Raw genomic sequence first — 20,122 nt, 5'->3', positions numbered from 1 at the left:
AAGAAGCAATGATCTTAAACTGCAGCGAAAGGTTTAGGTTGGACATTAGGAAAAACTTCCTGTCAGGGTAGTTAAACACTGGAATAAATTGCCTAGGGAGGTTGTGGAATCTCCATCACTGGAGATATTTATGAACAGGTTAGACCAGTGTTTCCCAACCAGGGTTCTGAGGAACCCTGGGGTTCGGCAGACCATCGTCAGGAGTTCCGCGAGAAATCATGGAATAAATAAATAAATTTTTTTTCTTACAATGTAAGTGAGATATATATATATATATATATAAAACAGCTCTTTACAAATAAATTTTCTTGAAAATAATTTAGCAGAAATTGAATTGCGCTCCCCACTGTCAACTTTTTCTGGCCAAGCAAATGTTTTCATAGTTTTCTCGGGATATGAAAAATTATTTTAGGGGTTCCTCCATGGGAAAAAGGTTGGGAATCACTGGATTAGACAGACAGCTATCAGGGATGATATAGACCATGCTTGATATAGACTGGACTTGATGATCTCTCAAGGTCCATTCCAGTTCTACTATTCTATGATCTCCACAAATCTGGTGAACAACTGGCAAAGTGACTCCACACTCTCCCCAGCCCCAAAATGCCTTCAGAAGATGTGTTCTGAAATGTTCCTCCCTGTCTTGGAACAATCAGGGGAATATTAAGATTTGTTGTTCTTTTAAAGAGTCAATATCCAACCATTTGTTACCTCAACTGGAGTTGCCAGACAGGTCAGTTCAAACATAGTGCTGGATTGCTTTAGATTAAAAATGAACCAAGTTTATATCATTAAAAAAAAAGATTTTAAGGAAGTACAAACATATGAATTAAAGTCAGAAATGGTAGCAAGAGAAATAAAGATAAAACACTTTCTACTAACTAAAATTAAACAAGTTGGACTTCATTCAAGAGAAAGTCCTCCACATGTTTCCATCAAGATGGTTGACCCAACTCCTGGGGTCAGGATCTATCCACCAATGTCAAAGGCTGCTTTGTCTTCTTAGGTGAAACACAGATAACTTGGGATTTCTTGGTCACATTCTTTTATAGTTCAATGAAGCTTTAAAAGGGATTCTTCTAGAGCACACCTCCCAACTGCTATTTCCAGCTGTGATATAGGCAACACAGAGTCTGTCTTGAAGGAAGTTTCCTGCTGCTTCTTTCCCTGCTGGAACTATGTGCGCTAAAATGCAAATTATTGTAGGTCCTGCCCCCCCCTCCAGTGCAGCTGAATGGACATTAGATATGTGACTGCCAATCTCCTCCCCAGCCAAGATAGCGTGAGTTTGCCTTCACCCTTTGTTAGCATGGAAGATCTTGATAGGTCCACTTTGCCTACATGGCAAATACATTTACCTACATGGCAAATACATCTTCATTGGCTTTCAAAGGACTTTGGCACCAGTCAGGTCCTAAGCGTGCTGGGCTAGAGAGGTTCAATCTATAGTTTCCCCACTTCCAAACAAGAGAAATTGCCAAACCACAGAAGGTCAGTATTGTCTAGTAGCATTACCAACAGCTCCACTGTTTAGTGGGCTCTCAGAAGACATTTAGGGGTAATTTAGAGCTACATAAAGCACGGAGAGCTGGGACTGGTGGATGTAAACAAATTTTATGGGATCATGGAAAACTTGGCCACACGCAGGATACATAAAGATCTGGCTAACTAAAATCATGTTGGACCACGGATGTTGCTGGACTAGAATGTGCCGGATGAGAGAGATTCAACCTGTACATTCAAGGGCGTCTGGTCTTGAACAGATGTTAGTGACATCCTACAAGGGAAATTAATAACTTTACATATAATGATACTACACACATTTATCAGAAAGTTCTTGACCAGAAAGATATTAGTTTTTAAATGATACCACGCAAGGCATAGTCTGCACAAAGCTTATTACAGTAGAGGGTAGGGTGTGAATACAGGGGTGTTTAGAGTCACAATGGGAGGTACGGAAAGCACAGCTCTGCAGCAGAAAATGTAAGGTAAAAGACGTCCTTCTGTAAGGTAGGACCATCATTTGTCTGCATTTTAGACTACTGTAACAGTGCTGTACAAATAACTTACCACCTGTAGCACTTTCCATCCCCTTACAGTTTACAAACTATGTTCCTATTTTACTCCTATTGGCTCAGAGGGATGGATACCAGTTGCACTCCTGTGCACCAATGGATTCACAACAGGCAGTTTTTGTATCACCATCCTGTCTGAGAAATCCTGTGGCACCTTATAAACTAACAGATATATTGGAGCATGCATTACATGAGCATCTGACGAAGTGGGTCTTTGCCCACGAAAGCTTATGCTCCAATAAACCTGTTAGTCTATAAGGTGCCACAAGACTTCTCGTTGCTCTTGCAGATTCAGATTAACACGGCTACCCCTCTGATACATCCTGTCTGACTTGCATTACACACCTTAGTTCCAGCAGGGGTGGTATTCATATAAAACATCATTAGATTTCACCCCGAGACCTCCACATTGAACTGAAGTCCTTAGGAGACTAAACTATTATGAGCCACAAGGAGAGAACAGGAGGGACTAATACCCCAAGCCTCTGGAAGGGCAGGAAACTGAATGAAATATGGCCAGCTGACTGGAGGAGGTGATTCACACCCTGTGCTGCAGAGGAATCATAGAATCATAGAATCATAGGGCTGGCAGAGACCTCAGGAGGTCATCAAGTCCAGCCCCCTGTCCAAGGCAGGACCAATCCCAACTCAATCAACTCAGCCAGGACTTTGTCAAGCCGAGACTTAAACACCTCTAGGGATGGAGATTCCACCCCCTCCCTAGGTAACCCATCCCAGCGCTTCACCACCCTTCTAGTGAAATAGTTTTTCCTAATATCCAACCTAGACCTCCCCCACTGTAACTTGAGACCTTTGTTCCTTGTTCTGCCATCCGTCACTATTGTGAACAGCCTTTCCTCCATCCTCTTTGGAACCTCCCTGCAGGAAGTTGAAGGCTGCTATCAAGGCAGTCCCTTGCTTTTAGATTTTTCTGGCTCTATTGCTCACTATTTCTGCTTCTTTCAATAGCTCAGTAAAGTTTGTATCTCAATAAAGTCTGCAGCCCTGTAGGCTAACTGTGTACAATTCCCTGTGTCTCTGTGACACCCCATAGATGTTAAAATATGGGGACTGTAGTAAATTTTTATGGAATAATCTTGTTATCTTTGAGCATTAAACTATTTAAAAGGAAAGTATATTTTAGTGTGCACAGCAATTATTTGGCATCTTTATTGTAAAATGAACTCATTTTATGTTGTTACCTTCTGGCTGCTGTTTATGACAATTTAGAGTTGGCAGTTACAGTATGTCACTAAAGGAAAAGGGCTGTGTTAACAGCCTATTTAGGATATAAAGCACCATACTGTACACAGATTTAAATTCAGGTGCAGTATAAGGTCAGCCTTGAATTATACGTATAATATGTTTGTCAGGCACCCATCATGTGTAAAACTGACAGTTCTAACCCAGTGGCCACAGGCTGTTTTATACAGTTGGGACTCTTAGGTCTTTTTGACTTGGGTGACGTACACTGGAAAAGAAAATTGTTTTATATGGAGACAAACAGGGAAGACAGAGCCTTGGCAGTGATGGCTGACAATACAAACTTTGGGGCAAAAAAGATTGCAGAATTTAATTAATATGGCCCAGACTATGAAACACCCTGCATGCCACAGTCACATGCAGCATGTATGGCTGATCATTGTAATGCTCACTGTGCACACTCCTCTTTTGACATAAGTGTGCTGCATAAAGAGACCAGCTCCATGCTACATATATTTTCCATGTGAGCTGAATTCTTTGAATGCTTAGAATCTGCCCACACTGCATCCTCTTTCAACTAGGGTTATGCCACATAAACAGCCTTTCCATTTGTGCCAGGAGTGTCCACACATGAGACAGCATCACTTCAGTGCGCTCTGCAATTCGCACCCCTATCGTCTGCACTGCAACACAATGTAGGCACAGCCTTGGGTGTACCTACATGGCAAGTCAGCATGTGTCTTGCCAGGATATGAATCTACATCATGCACACTAACTGGCCATGTGGTCCCTTCTGCAACACACAAAGTCCCATTGTGCACTTTTGGCACACACAGAAACACACTATGGAACTTTTCATGCAAGGCCCCAAGTAAGCAGTGTGCAGCTGCACCACTCAAGAGGGCAGCCTGTTTTCTGGGGCATTTGGCTGCCGTAAAGTTGAGGATAATCTGCTATTGTCAGTTTGAAGGTATAATCTGCCACTTCCCACTCTTACATACCATCATCCGGAGCCATGATTCTGTGCATTCTCCATGCTCTACTCTCCCCTGCATCCAGAGCTAAGATCCGGCTGTAAGGAGGAAACCTTACTCCTCTAAGTAGCAGTGTGAGAGCTAGTCTCTCCCTACCTCTCAAGAAAAATAGCATAACATTGCCTTGTTAATTCTATCTAAAGATCTCAAAGCCCTTTTATGTATAAACATAATTAATTAAACCGCCCATCCCTTTAGAAGGCACAGTTTATAATTTCCAATGTACAGATAGCAAACTGAGGCATGGATCAACTTCGTAAGCCATTCAATGACACAGGGAGGTCTGTGGCAGAACCAGGAGTACAGCCCAGATCACCTGAGTGGAACCACCCTTTCTCCCAGAACATTCCTGCCTGTGACGGGGCTGGCCAGCCCCACACTGAACATGGGGGTGGAGAGCCCACCTATTGAGTAGAATACGACCCTCCCCCACAGCCCTGCTGGGCATGCCCACAGTGCAGCCGAGGTATAAAAGCCTGCAGGGCTGCTCAGTTGGGGCCAGCCACTGGAGAGGAAGGAGCTCCTCTCCAGACACCGGAGCCACAGCCGCTGCAGCTAAACACGAGGTGCTGGACCAGTTACCCCTGCCGCTGTTGTCTCCGGGATGAGCCAGATTGCAACGACGGCTGCGCTGCACTGTGCAGCCCCCCTAGAAGCCGTTGCTGCCCTGGCCACTGCTGTTTCCCAAGCCACACCTGCCAACATTGCTGCTGTAGCCAGACCCACACCCACAGGTGGGACCGCTGTCGGCCAGGGCGAGGGGGTAGGAAGCAATCCAGGGCGGGGACCAGGAAAGGCCTCAGTGGGCTCGGTGAGTTTTGGGGAGAACTCCCCGCTGAGCCAGTGGTGGGAACTGCCCGCCAGTGATAGGACCCTGGGTTGGGGCCTGGATGAGAGGGAGGGCCCGGACTCCCCCCACCTCTTCCTCCCAGATCTCGGATGACGAGGGGATCCCATAAAGGACTTTCCAATTACTCTTTCCTCACTTCCTTAATGAAATTGGGTAAGGCAGGGCTATTTAACTTTGCAAGCCCCAGGAGACACAATGATACTCACAGCACATGCCGAGGGACACAGCTTAAGCGTGCTTGCATATGCATGAAAATATATGCAAATAGCTTCTTTTACTCTGACAGGCATGAATACAAAGATTAAGCCTTAAGCCACAGCACTGGACCCAACCGTGGCCAGTGTGAGCCAGTCAGCACCTCTCAGCCTCTGCCCACAAGGCTAAGCAGCCAGCATTTCCCACAATACCCCGGTGCTCCTGGCACCTCTTCCATGAGGGCTAAGAAACACTGACATTCTGTACCCATCTGTTCCAGCCAGCCTGTCCGCTTTCAGTGCTCACCCTGCCTGGGAGATGCCTCGCAGTTGTGGAGTGTGTTCCCAGTGGAGGCCATGTTCAAAGGATCCCATCCATGGACCACATGTCAAGCCCCATGTAAACCCAAACTGCACCAAGGGCTGCAAACAAATGGGCTGGGGGCCACATGCGGCCTGAGGGCCACGTGTTGAGTAGCCCTGGGCTAAAGGTTCATCAATCAACTGTACATAGCTAGAAACAATCCAGCTCTTTGTACAGCTGTCTGACAATATCAAGATCTTTATAAGTGCTATTGGTCAGATTCTCAACTAGCCTATGTAAGTGTACCTCCAGCAAAGTCATGGAGCTATGCCAATTTATACCAGCTGAAGTTCTGGTGTGATCTATCTTTATTTCTGTTATAAGCATTCTCAGACCATAGACTCATAGACTCATAGGCTACGTCTAGACTGGCCCCAAATTCCGGAAAAGGGATGAAAAGCAGGTAAGTCAGCATAGGGAAATCCGCGGGGGATTTAAATATCCCCCGCGGATTTAAATAAACATGTCCGCCGCTTTTTTTCCGGCTTGGGGAAAAGCCGGAAAAAAAGCGTCTAGACTGGCGCGATCCTCCGGAATAAAGCCCTTTGTTAGCATGGAAGAGCCCAAGTAGGAAGTAGGAATAAGAGATCCTCCGGAAAAGGTCTTTATTCCGGAGGATCGCGCCAGTCTAGACGCTTTTTTTCCGGCTTTTCCCCAAGCCGGAAAAAAGGGGCGGACATGTTTATTTAAATCCGCGGGGGATATTTAAATCCCCGCGGATTTCCCTGTGCTGACTTACCTGCTTTGCATCCCTTTTCCGGAATTTGGGGCCAGTCTAGACATAGCCAAAGATTTTAAGCTCAGAAGGGACCATTATGATCATCTAGTCTGACCCCCTGCGCAATGCAGGCCACAGAATCTCACCCACCTTTCCTAGAATAATCCTCACCTATATCTCAGATATTGAAGCCTTCAGATACTTTGAAGACCACAAGATACAGAGAGTCCTCCAGCTGTGATCTGTACCCCATGCTACAGAGGAAGGCGAAAAACCTCCTGGGCCTCTGCCAATCTACCCTGGAGGAAAATTCCTTCCCGACCCCAAATATGGCGATCAGCTAAACCCTGAGCATGTGGGCAAGACTCACCAGCCAGACACCCAGAAAGTTCTCTATAGTAACTCCTATCATCCCTCCATTGACCTATTTCCCACTGATAATGAATGGTCAATTAGTTACCAAGATCATGTTATCTCATCAAACCATCCCCAGGTTTCTCACTAGGCGAGAAGTTTGACCTGAGATATGCAACTCTAGTACCAGACTTGAAAGTTCGCGATCAGTGGTTCATTTAGGGAGTCCTTACTAGATCTGCTAAATTAAATGCTGGGAGAGCGATCTGCACATCGATCTCCCAGTAAGTGGAGACAAGGCCTCAGTATATTTTATTTACATCCTTAAAAAAAAGTTGAATCTGTTCAGAATGAATACGTATCATCCTGTGTATTCCTTATCTTCACTTTAAATGGAATAGAAAATATCAATCTGTCTTTAGAGTAATCAATTTGTACAGTAAACATTACTTCAGCATACAGTACAGCACTTATCTCTGTTCTCTTTAATTAAATTCATGCTACTCACTGCCATTCATCTGTGCAGAATTAATGCTCCTCTCACCAACAAGAACGTTAACTACACTGATCATTAACACACTGATTTTAGTAGCAATCACATTTTAAAAAAAGTAAAGTAGCCTGAAATTCCTCAGCATTAGTCCAGTAAAGTATTATGAGTAATATAATATCATGATTAATTATGGGAACCAAATCTTGCTCCCACTAGAACCAAAGGCAAATATCTCTTTCAAAGACAGCACAATGGGTCAGATGATAGACATAGGAACAATTCACTTTTCATGTTGATATTTTAACAGTGTAAACTGATGTATATGCTACTCTGTAATTAGCATGACAACAGAGCTACATTATGTTGCGGCATTAGTCCCTAAACTGACCTGGACCACCATGTCTCCATAATGACCTACAACACCAGGCTAGGTTTAAATACATTGATGGTAAATATGGCAGATTCTTCCTTGTGCATTCTGCAGGCATGGGGGCTTGATCTCATGGAACATGTCAAATGCTTCATTCATTCATTCATTCATTCATTCAGAAAAGTTAATTTATATTCTTTGATACAAAAAATGAAAAACCTTTGTCTGAAAGTTCTATAGTAAATATCTAGGCATTGATTTCATTTCAGTGCATCACAACAAAGTATCTGAACTACTGTAGCACAGCATACAGCTGACATGAACTTAACAACCACACTGCTAACACTTCCTTAGCAGTTCAATTTTTCCTCACATTTTTGCCAGGACAATCCCATTACCCTGGCCCATTATCATCAGCTCATATCCAGGAACAACAGTCTCCGTAATATACCACACAAGCAGATTTACCCAGTGTTGCTTGGGTCCATAAATCAGGAATTTTATCAAATGTATTTTATTTCGTCATCCCTATAAACTCATTCATTATATTTTAACAAATATAGAGTCAATTTGGTTTCCAAAAACATTTTCTTCTAGTTTTCAAACTTTAAGCATTCATTTAGCTGTGCCATAAGAGAGAACTACTCCAAATTTCTTTGTTGTATCTCTTTTCTGTAAGGTTTATTGAGAAGCAATCCTATTCTAGGTTCATCCTATTTTTCTGGCTCATCTTGGTTCAGTCTCTCTCAACATTTGCTCGGTTATATCAGTTTTGAGGACTGTCCTTGTTTTGGTGATTATCTCATTTTTGTTTGGTTGTATGAGAAGCAATCCCATTCCTGGCACATCCTGTTTTCCTGGTATAACGAAGCCCTTACATTGCTTTAAATTATAAGAGGAATCTGTGTGCTGAATTTGGTGGTCCTAGCTCTTATTGTTTACGAGATGTTATTGAACAAACAAACTCTCTAAAATATGTACAGGTTGGACCTCCCTGGTCTGGCACCCTCAGGACTTAACCTGTCTTGGGTGATGGATTCTGCAGGACCAGGGGAAGTCATTTCTGGCCCCTCTGCTACTGCCCCCTCCCCCAGCCCTGGTCCGGCCTGCCAGCTTCCTGGCTGGATCTCTGCCTACTGCTGAGCCCCGCTGAGCAGTTGTCACTATCACACCTCCTGACCCCACTGGATAGTCATGTGCTAGGGCTCCAGGCTCTACTAGCAGCTGTGCACCGGGGCTCCTGACTCACTGGGCAACTGTGTGCTAGGGCTCCTGGCTCACATGGCAGCTGCATGCCCAGGTTTGGCCCTGCCAGGCAGCCATGCACTGGGTCTCTCAGCCCTGCTGGGCAGCCCTCCTGCTGTATGCTGGGCGGTCCTGCCAGCAACTCGCTGTGGGTAGCCCACTGCCCTGCCAGCCCGCAGAACTCCCTGCTGCTGCTGGCCCTCCACTGAGACTCTCTGGTCCTGAAACATCCATGCCAAACCATTGGGCTGTTGCCAGACCAGAGAATCCTGGTTTTGGGAGTTTAAATCTTTAGTAGATAATGTAAAGGGAAGAATCAGAATAATCGCCTTTGGAAGCTCTCTGGGGTTTTCTGATTTATTATTCAGAAACAAATGAGAAAAATGTATTATATAACCATCACGGTGAGGTCATTTAAGAACAACACCAAGCAGAAACGAATTCTATGACTCTATGATGTAGGGTAGTGAAGGAAGAATACCCCTTACTCCAGGCCTGGGAACAGATTCCCTGCTGGGCACAGTTTCACTGGCAAGACTCTTGGCAATGAAGTATTGGACTGTCCATTTTTTTCATTTTTGACACAACTTGAAATATTCCATGGAAAGCAGATGCCTATGAAAAACGTAGTTTGGCTGAAAGATCATTTTCCCTTTGAAACACAATTTGGATTAAAAACTTTAAATCAGCTCTAACAGAAAGGGGCCTCAGAGTAAGTGAAAATCAGGCCCAATGTGTTCAATGGAACCCATTTGGCAAAGTCACATCCTATGCTAAGAGTTTTTCTGTGTCTAAGGCCCCGTTAACACGTTCCATTGTACTCGTATTAGCGCTAAGCTATCAAATGTCACTGAGAGAGTGCCCATGAACAAAGATGGGGGATGGATCAACCCAAAGGGCAATACAGCGGAACCTGCTTTTTAGGCATCCAGCTCTTGCCAAACTCTTCTTACTGAACATCTCTCTGGCCCATCTTCTCTTTGCTCTTCGTCTTCTAACTGGAGATTAGAGCATTAAGAACAAGGTCAAAAGCTGGTGAGAGCCAACTAGAAATAAAGAAACTGCATGTGCCACCAGTGCATGTCTAATTGCAGCTCCAAACAATCTGTTTCTGGAATACGCGGGGAATAATAAATGCTCCGGAACCTGTTTTCCAAGGATCTCAAAGTGTTCTGGGAGCGTAAATAATGGAGCCCTGCAGCACCTATATAAAGCCAGTGAAGAATATGGGACTTCTTTACATGTCTTTTAACAGCAGTGACCTTGGTTTACCAGAGCACAGCAATGCTACACATCTACATAGGAAAGAAAGTGGAGAAAAAAGCATACCCACTAGGAAGTGCAGAGAGAGGGAGGCTGCACTTCTGTGCCTGAGCGAGGACATGACCTGAATGTCAGGTTTCCTCCCCCCCTCTAATCTGACAACAAGTGTCTTGGATACCCATTGAGCACAAGTACTCCAGGGTCTGTTTTACATCCTATCTGAAAGGCAGTTCCTCCAACAGCATTGCGCCACCCATGGGGGCCTTGTATCAGAAGGACTCCGGGGGAGGAAGCCATTTGCTGGATCTCCAGCTACTTCCTGAGGAAATTCATTGTTCTTTCAATTGTTCCCCTCCATTTCTGAAGCTGGCAGGAGCCAGTTCTATCAAATCACAGCTGGTGAGGTTGTGACACCATGTAGCAAGTATCCCGATCCTTTGCAGACTCCAAAGTAGCTCTTCCTAGGGGGCCTCCTTTGGGCTTGACTCCATGGACTGGGAAAAAGTTGCATAGGGAAGGCCATGCTCTGAAAGATTGCTCCCAATCCCATTGGTGTTACATTGAACAATGTCTCACTCCATCTGCAATTCCATCAGTATTAATAGGACAGACTCATGGAGTAAGACAGCAGACTTGGAGCTTATACTCCAGCATATGCGAGATCTAAAAAAAGGGGGTGGTGGCTAAGGACTCCCTAACAGCACAGCTTCTCTGTAAGCTGGAGTAAGGCTCTGAAGCCAGGCAGGAAGCAAGGGGCAGACGGAAGTTTGGAGGCCTCCTTGAAATACCTACTTTTTAGTAGGGCTCATCCAATCTCTTATCAGGACACAGCCCTTTTCCTCCAGTGGAAACATTTCTGTGTAGAAGAGCAAATCCCGGTCCCAAAGGGTTGGCCAGGACTGACACAGCTTATCTTGTCACACTGCCAGGTTAGCATGGCCATGGGGAGCCCAAAGAGGGTTGGAGCCAGAAAACAGATGAGTAGTGGCTTTGGGGGCAAATGGCACTCAAGTACTTGGAATCTTTTGGAAGGATTAATGTTACTAATTAACATAATTACAAACACAAACTCAGTGAGTACGGTGTGGTCTTCACCTCATCATCTCCCTTGGAAACACCAGGTGCAAACCCCTAAATACTGACTTGCCATGTGACTGGCCAGCAAATACCAGCTGAAACATGCACATAGATCAGCTTTTATAGTGTTCAGTGACCACAGCTGGAGCCAATTTTTCCAGAAGGACTTAGCTCCCATTCAGGCCCTTAGAAAGAAGGCCAGCGCTCTTCTATTGGCACCCAGTGTAAGGATAAAAACATTCTCCGAAACCAGATTCTTACAAAGAATGCATTTAGAATAGTGCACATGTACCATTCATATGGATCACTTGATGACTGCCTGTTCTCTTTGTTCCCTTTGAAGCACTGAGCATTGGTCAATTTCAGAAAACAAAGTGGACCACTGCTGTTCTTATTTTCTTATGACTCAGACCCTGGCTTGTTATCAATCCCCATTTCCCCTGACTTTAATTAAATAATCTATACTCACTTTTTGAAAACTGGCAACAAGGGCAGCATTTATGGAGGTTGGGGGGCAGTAAGCCCCCTTCCCCCGAGATTGGAACCTCTAGATTTCATTCTTGAGGTCTGTTTAAACGTGCATGCCCTGACTTCAGAGGAGTTCTTAAATGCCACAGTTTGAGCTGCTTGCAGCTTTGCCTTTGAGGCAGGGAGTTTGTTATAAAAAGAAAAGACTAACAAGATGGTTTATTAGATGATGAGCTTTCATGTTATAAAAAGAGAGATGCAGGTGATTAAGAATAACAAAAGGCTGGGCATTCAGGCAATTAAAGGATAGTTAGATCATCATGAAAACATTGCCAGGTACCCTACTTAAAAGACGGGGGTGGAGGAGGGAGAAGAGTAGTAATGCATGTTCTGCTGCTGAGATTTGCATTTGGATCACTTCTGTGAAACTTACAAATGTTCTTGAAAAATGGGTGAATAGGGACTTATCCAAAGATGACTTCAAAGAGTTACTATGGGACTTCACAAAACTGGGTGACTGGGAAACACAAAGGCAGATGGAATTCTGCGTTGATAAGTGCAAAGTAATGCACGTGGAAAAATATAAGCCTAACTATACATACAAAATAGCTGATACCACTCAAGAAAGAAGTCTTGGAATCACTGCAGATAGTTCCCTGAAAACATCTGTTCAATGTGCAGTGGCAGTCTATAAAGTAAAACAGCTAATAGAATACTGGGAATCACTAGGAAAGGAATAGATAAGAAGACAAAATACCATATTGCCTACAGATAAAGTCATCGTACATGCACATCTTGAATACTGCATGCAGATCTGGTCACTTCATCTAAAAAAAGAAATATTGGATTTGGAAAACATTCAGAAAGGGCAACAGAAATGATTACGGGTAAGGAACAGTTTCCACATGAGGAAAGATTAACAAGACTGGGACTTTTCAGTTTGGAAAATAAATGACTAAAGTGTGAGGGATATGTTAGAGGTCGAGAAAATCATGAATGGTGTGGAAACAGAATAAGGAAATGTTATTTATTCCTTCACTAACAACACAAGAAGCTGACCCACTTGACTTGATAGGCAGGAGATTTAAAGCAAAGAAAATAAATTATTTTTTCACAATCAACATTTGGAACTCTTTGCCAGATGGTGGAAAGGCACAAACCACAACAGGGTTCCAATAAGAACAAAATACGTTCAAGTAGGATAGGTTAATCAATGGCTACTAACCAGAATGGGCAGGGATGGTGTCCCTAGCTTCTGTTTGCCAGAAGCTGGGAATGAGCGACAGGGGATGGATCATGTTGGTTGCCTCTTCTGTTTACTCCTTCTGAAGCACCAGGCATTGGCCGCTATCGGAAGACAGGATACTGAGCTAGAAGGACCTTTGGTCTGACCCAGTATGGCTATTCTGATGTTCTTATATAGAATTGAAATGTATCTGCCCCTTTGCTGTAACTCACTAGACTCTACTCCCCTTCCAGAGTTGAGATAGCACTCAGGAGTCCTGACAGGGTCTGTCACCACAGAGATAGTAACAAAGTAAGAATATACATTAAAATTTTAAGGCTAACCAGTGTCCCTTAAGTGACTTGCCATAAGATGTCAGAATATGTTAGTGTTAGAGTTGAGTGGGTCTAATATTTATTTAATTTTCTTTCTTTTATCTAAGAATTAGATACATTGCTCCTGTCAGCTAACTGCTAAGTTGTCTGCTAAAAGAGTTTTCCAGTGCCTTGGTAGCCCCTGGAAAGAGATGATGTGTGTTTGGGGAGGGCCGATGGGGTTAGTTCCCCCCCCCCCCACATTTGGTGCTTGGCTTGTACTGAGCATGCTCAGTAACACTGCTGAAGACTATGTCCTCAGTCTGCCCCCCATGCTTTAACCCTCTTCCCCCACCCCCCATCACGACATGTACAAGTCAGCCCTCCCCACCAAAATCTGAAATGGCGCCCCTGATTGGCAAGTGGCTGGTGGCTCAGGCTATCTAAGGGTACATCTAGACTACAGATTTTTCCCATACTTTTGTTGGAAGAGGCTTATCCAACATTTGGCCCGTCTACACTGGGCCAAAGGTTGGAAAAAAACCCTCTTTCGAAAGCCCCCTTCTTTCTTGTAGAACAAGGAGTACAGAGGCTTCAGAAAGAGCGTGTTTGCTCTTCCACCAAAAAAAAAGCGGAAGATCAAACGTGTTTCCTGGATGCAGTGGAGTTTTTTCGGGATACCTCTGGTATCCTGAACCCCCCCCCCCCCCGCAGCCTAGCTGTACCCTAAGATTATTTTCTCCCTATGGAACCCTTCTAGGTGAAGGGAAAGCCCTCACTTGAGCTCCTGATCATCAAAACAATAAGAGTCCAGGCTACTCCAGCAAGTGCTCTCGGGACGACCTTATTATCAGATATATTTATTGTTCAGTATGAAACTCCACGGCTATGTCTAGACTGGCCAGTTTTTCCGGAAAATCATCAGCTTTTCCGGAAAAACTTGCCAGCCGTCTACACTGGCCGCTTGAATTTCCGCAAAAGCACTGACTTCCTACTGTAAGAAATCAGTGCTTTTTGCGGAAATACTATGCTGCTCCCGTTCGGGCAAAAGTCTTTTTCCGAAAGACTTTTGCGCAAAAGGGCCAGTGTAGACAGCAGAGATTTCTTTTCTGCAAAAAAGCCCCGATCGCAAAAATGGCAATCGGGGCTTTTTTGCGGAAAAGCGTCCGTGCCAATCTAGACGCTCTTTTCCGAAAATGCTTTTAACGGAAAACTTTTCCGTTAAAAGCATTTCCGGAAAATCATGCCAGTGTAGACGTAGCCCACATGAAAACAGCATCATAGCATCTACACAAGAGACAAATTGCTTATTGCTGGAAAAACAGCTGGCTGCTGTTGAAGGCTTCTGAAAAATATGTTTAACACAATAAAAAAAAACCTGTGGCCATTTGAGGAGGTCACTTTTAATTAATTTTCAAATACAAATCTCAGATGAGCATGAAAGGGAAAATGAAGCAACCTTTCTCATTGTTAATAGAATTTGAATTGAGCCAGCCTTTCAACTGCCCTGGTTGTATTTACTTGGAGTCTCCTCAGCTCCACAGAAAGTCTTTTGAAGAGTAAACTGGAAATAATTCTCTTCGCTACTGCAAGGTGTGCGAGAAAGGAGTGAGTGCCTTTAACAGCTTTCACGTCGCCTCACGGGACATGCTGCGATGTCGTCAGAGTTGCCGCTCACTGTATCTGCCAGTCCCTGCAAGTCATTTCTGTAAACTCTGTCTTATCACAGTGAGGAGACACCCACCTCCTCTGCACTCCTCACGCAGAAAGGCAGTGAGGCCTACCCACATTCTGATCCTTCCCCCTTAAAGTTCCATGCCTGCTCCACTTTCCTGCCAGCCATGCCTGGCTGTGCCCTTCAAACTCTGACTCCACACCCCCCACCAGCTTGTGGTTGTAAGAACAGCACCTGCATGCTTATGAAATCATACAATGCCTCTCACCAAGGTTGCCACCCTCTGATAGCCTAGGGGCTTACCTGAAAGGCACTCAAAGCACCCAGTCCTTCTCCCCTGCAGCACATTCATACAAGCAGTACGTGAAGAAGCACACACTTGCTCAAGCAGTCTCTATTTCTGATACACTGCTTATTCCAGCCTGTTTTTACATCAGCTTCATCCTGCAAACTTCCTAGAGGAAAGGAGGATGCTTCTCTGTGGCAAAAAATACTGCTTCTTTCACCGCCTGCATGATCCCGTGAAAGTCAGTGGGACTTAGGCTCTTAAATCACCTAGGTCGGTATTTCTTAAACTGCGTTCCGCGGAGCCCCAGGGCTCTGCGAGACATCTCCAGGGTCTCCACGAGGTTGACAAACTGGAAACATCGATAGGTACAATGCATACAATCAGTGGACCGCTGGGGCTCTGCATACATTTTTACGCATGTAAAGGGTTCTGGAGCCCAAAAACTTTGAGAACCGCTGACCTAGGTGATTTGAAATGTTCACCTTGGGGTCAGATGCTGCACATGCAATCTTAACTTGCTCATTTCCTGCCTTTTTTAGGATTTAGCCATGAAACCCTCATGACACATTGCTATAGGGTTATTTTTTAATTGAATACACATAAACGATTTAAGGTTTGCCCCTTACTCTTGGTGCAGGGTGAGTGTCTAGCTTTGGTGACCATGTGTTCAAATCACTGCCTCCTCATCGGCTCATGGTCTGAAGGAGGAAGCAATGTGGTGAGCCCAGTTTGCTAGTCACCAAACTCCACACTGCATGACATGATCACTCTGTCCCAATTCGACTTCTCCTGCCAGATCCAGGCCTTGGTCTGATGGCCAAAGACAGCAGCAAGGCAGGACACAACCATGTCAGCAGCCACACAGTCATCTTTGACCTGCTGTAGTGCAGCTTTCCAAAACCAGAGTGATGGATGGGACAATCAGAAGGAAAGCATTCCTGGTGGAGGGCATTCAGCTATAGAAGCTTCCAGATGAAATCAGGCTAATCTAGGGTCTGGGCCTCTTCAAGGCCCTCCACTTCAACAAAACTTCCTCATAATGACAAAGGGAAGGAAATAAAACTGTAGTTGGCAGCTTCCTCTTAGCACAGAAAGGAGAAGAGCAGAAAACTCCATGATGCCCACGGGGAGTCCTCACTAGGCAGAGCTAATTGACCTGAAGTGCTTCACTACTAAAACCATGGGTGTTCTGCAACACTCTTAAACAAGTAGATGGACTCCATGGATTGTGAAACATCTTTCAGGACATGTGAAAAGGCTGAGCAGCAACCCAAATTTCTAGGCCTAAGTTAGTTCGAACTAGCGCTGTAGTGTAGACATACCCTTAGATGCCACAGGACTCCTCGCCACTTTTGCAGATTTGGACTAACACGGTTACCCCTCTGATACTGCTCTGACCAGTAGACAACAGCGCTACACTTAATTTCAGACTGACTGTAGGGGCAGTACCAATCAACAAGTTTTCTCCCACGCTCCCACAGTCTGAATAACACTAGAGAAAACAGTATGATTTGTATAATTCTCTTTGCTATGATTTGTATAGTTCTCTCCACAAACAAGCTAAACTTTCTGCAGTCTTTATTGCCGCAAGACTGGCTCTTTTTAATCCTCACTACTAAAAATACATTTTGCAAGGTGGGTTGGGGAGGTCCTCTTTTTGTTTTGTTTTTTGTCAAATGCATATACCTGACAGACCCGCAGCTGGGTCCTGGCAATCTGACAGCTTTACCCACTGATCCTATAACATGAATTAGCTGATGAAACTTTGGAGGATTTCTTTCCATTTTTTCATTATTATTAAATTTAGCTTGTCACCCATAAACTGGTCAGAATAAAAACTTTTTTGTGTGGATGGCAAGATGGGAAGGCACAGCAAACAGCCTCAGTCCCATTTCTGTGTATATGTATGCAATCCACATCTTCAGCCTTTGACACAGTCATCTCTTTAAAGCAATTTATTTTCTTCTGTCACCTCCTTTTTTTCTCATCTTCATTTTGGGCATGAAATAGTGTTGTGGTACCCAGTAAATGGTGTCTGTCTACATGGATTGCTAGAGTACATGTATACCATTTTCTCACCAAATTAGCCCAAACAAAATAATATATACATTTCAAAAGTTAACATTCATGACTTATATTAGAGTATCAAGCAGAGGCATCTGTTAGGATTGAGGCAGTGCTGGACAAAAGCATGAAGAGTCAATTCCTGCTTTGGATGTTTTGTTTTAGTGCCACTTCCTCCTCAAATAATTTACTTACACCAGCATTTGAATGCTTAAGAATTATTTTAGGTGGAACCAAGCAACATTCAGTGGTTTCAGTTAAAAAAAAATCCAGAAGTGTTTAAAGTACATCTATGAAACAATATATTTTTAAATAGCTAGATTTTTCCTCAACAAAACATGTCTATTGTGCATTATCTAGTTCTATATTTTAGAAATGTCTGTCCGTTTGTGAGTCTGTTTTTTCGAGAACTCCTCCTAAACGATGAGAGCTAGGACTTCCGCATTTGATATGCAGCTTTCTTTTATCTTAACTTAAAGCAAGGTCAGGGTTTAATTGTGCCAACACAATAGGAAGTGCCAGGAATGGGACTGTTTTCCGTAACATAGAAAGGAAGGGGGCAGAGAGAGGAGGAGCATGAAAAGGAGAGGCACAGAAAGGAGGGACATGATACTGAGAGTGGCCACTGGGGGCAGCAGGTGCAAGGGAGAGCTATATGAAGAGTGGACACTGGAGGCAGCCGCACCACCAAGAAAGTGGTCAGTGAGGCTGGGTTCCACCATCTTGCCTGCCACCAGATTGGGTAAGTAACCCACCTGCCCTAACCCCTTTCTCCCCCACGCCCAGCCTTTGGCTGCAACACTGGGGGGAGGCCCCTGGTGGCTGGAGGGGGGGCTGGGGAGTAGGTAGAAGGTCCCTGGTGGCCAGGGATGGCTGGGGGGAGACAGAAGGCCCCTGGTGGCTGGGAGGGATGGAGGGCTAGGGGTAGAGGCAGAAAGCTCCTGGCAGCCAGGGGAGCTGATGGGTGTGGAACAGAAGGTAACTGGTGGCTGGGGGTGGGGGAGGCTCTGCCAACAGGGGGGAGAGAGAGAAAATCCTGCCAGATGGAAACTAACCTTCACACTTGCACCCCTCACACCCTCATCCTCCTGCCTTGCCCCCTAAAACTCTAAGGGCCTGCCCTGACTTCTGCACCCCTCCCACACACTGCCAGCCCCCTGCCCTGAATGACCAAGGCAATGCTGAGTAAGTCTTCTAGTTTAAAACAAGGTTCAATGGCTGAAACATTAGAATAGTCCTGCTCCCGGGACAGAAATATATTTTTGCGTTTGCTGCAATTATAGAAGTAAAAGACTTGTTAATCATACAGCATTTTTGATTAACACTGTCTAGATTACATTATGTTTAATGCTACCATCGGTGGGTAGGGATATAAGTGAGTAGTTGAGTCGACATTTCACTCGCATTTCACCACCCGCCCCTTGCTGCCTCTGTATCAGAGGCATCAAAGGAGGGGGAAGCAAGAGTCAGTGCTGGGAGGAGCTACTCCCAGCACCGTCTCTGTGGTGCTGCCTGCTCCCTTCTCCCCCCCCATGCTACCGCCTCTGTCAGAGACAACAGTGTGTGTGGGGGGGCGAGGGGCAGTGTCGCAAAGCAGTCTCTGCATGCGGCAGGCCAGGGCTTGCTATAGGCAGAGGCTCCTTCATGTTCTGTATCCTGTGGAGCAGCACCAGTCTGCAGGGGAAAACCCGGATCTTACTACATTTAAATTGCAGAGCTGCAGTGGGGGTAACTCCCGGACCTGAGTGCCGTCCCTTGTCGACTAATCGTGTCATCAATAAAAATATTATCGACTGCACAATTAGTGAAATGCCCGCTTCTTAACATCCCTGATATAATTTTGATTTCTATAATGTTTCCAACTCTTTGTTTGTGACACACTAGGAAGCTATCTTACAATAGCAAGTTCTTCCAAAACTCCTGATATAATTGAGTTGATCATACTGTCAGGATTTCCCTTAGAAGCATATTCAAATGGGGTTTAAACTGAGAGATCTTGAGAAAAACTGCAATTACATCCAGGCTGCAGTATCTCCAATGAAATTTCAAATAAGGTTCAAGAAAATTGAATCCCCAAGACATTCAACCATGAAATCCCACATGTGGGAGTAAAGATGAATTGAGTAAAATCAAGATCAAGATCAACAGCAAAACACAAGCAAATCTGTACAGATGGAACCGTTATTGCACAAGTGACAGAGTAGATGTGCACAGGTCAGATGGAAACCAGATGAAAATAAATCAAGAGATGAAGTAGAATAGGCTGCCACACATTGGGGAAGAGCAATCACCCTGTTCAGTCAGAACAGGAAGGTTTACAACCAGTGCATCTATATGACAATGAGATATGGCTCCAACACATGGACCGTCCCTCACAAAGGAAATGGATCAAAAATGTGTCCCCCATGCTGCATGAAATAGGGAGTGAGAAATGATGTTGAGCTATCTATTAAACAGTCCTGTGATGGTGCTGTAAGTCACATCGTAAGTAGACAGGAAATGGAACCACGGTCTGTGACAGACTAAAGTAATAGCATTTGTTAGATAAATAGATGCAGGTGACAATGGGCAACAAAACAGCCTGTCTAAGCACAGACCTTGTATTGCTGAGATTAAAGGTGAGGGAATAAATGCTTATTATTATTTATTACTTTCCCCAGAACCACCTAATACACTACGTACACTAATAACACAGAAGTACACTAATATCACCCTAAATAATGTGAACCTACGTTTCCATGAATATTCATTCATATTTTTAAATACGTTGTCTCTGACAAATCTGTCCCTCTCTCAATTTCTACTAATATTTGGAAAATCCAGTTTTCTGGCACAAATCCATGGGAA

General features: G+C 44.5%; 1 protein-coding gene across 3 annotated transcripts in view; it reads right to left on the bottom strand.

Moving 5' to 3' along the window:
• Positions 1-835: 835 nt before the first annotated feature.
• The window catches only part of LOC142830906 (uncharacterized), a 56,784-nt gene continuing 37,497 nt past the window's right edge, over positions 836-20,122 (bottom strand). For all 3 annotated transcript variants that reach the window (XR_012906438.1, XR_012906439.1, XM_075938558.1), the window contains one exon: positions 836-1,777. Coding sequence is in view for 1 of the 3 variants with exons in the window: in XM_075938558.1 (XP_075794673.1) it covers positions 1,702-1,777 (76 nt within the window). In the remaining 2 variants the exon portion in view is untranslated. The remainder of the gene's footprint in view (positions 1,778-20,122) is intronic.

Source organism: Pelodiscus sinensis, chromosome 11 (genome assembly GCF_049634645.1).
Source record: "Pelodiscus sinensis isolate JC-2024 chromosome 11, ASM4963464v1, whole genome shotgun sequence".
Taxonomy (NCBI): domain Eukaryota; kingdom Metazoa; phylum Chordata; order Testudines; family Trionychidae; genus Pelodiscus; species Pelodiscus sinensis.
This window is presented reverse-complemented; position numbering and strand designations above follow the sequence as displayed.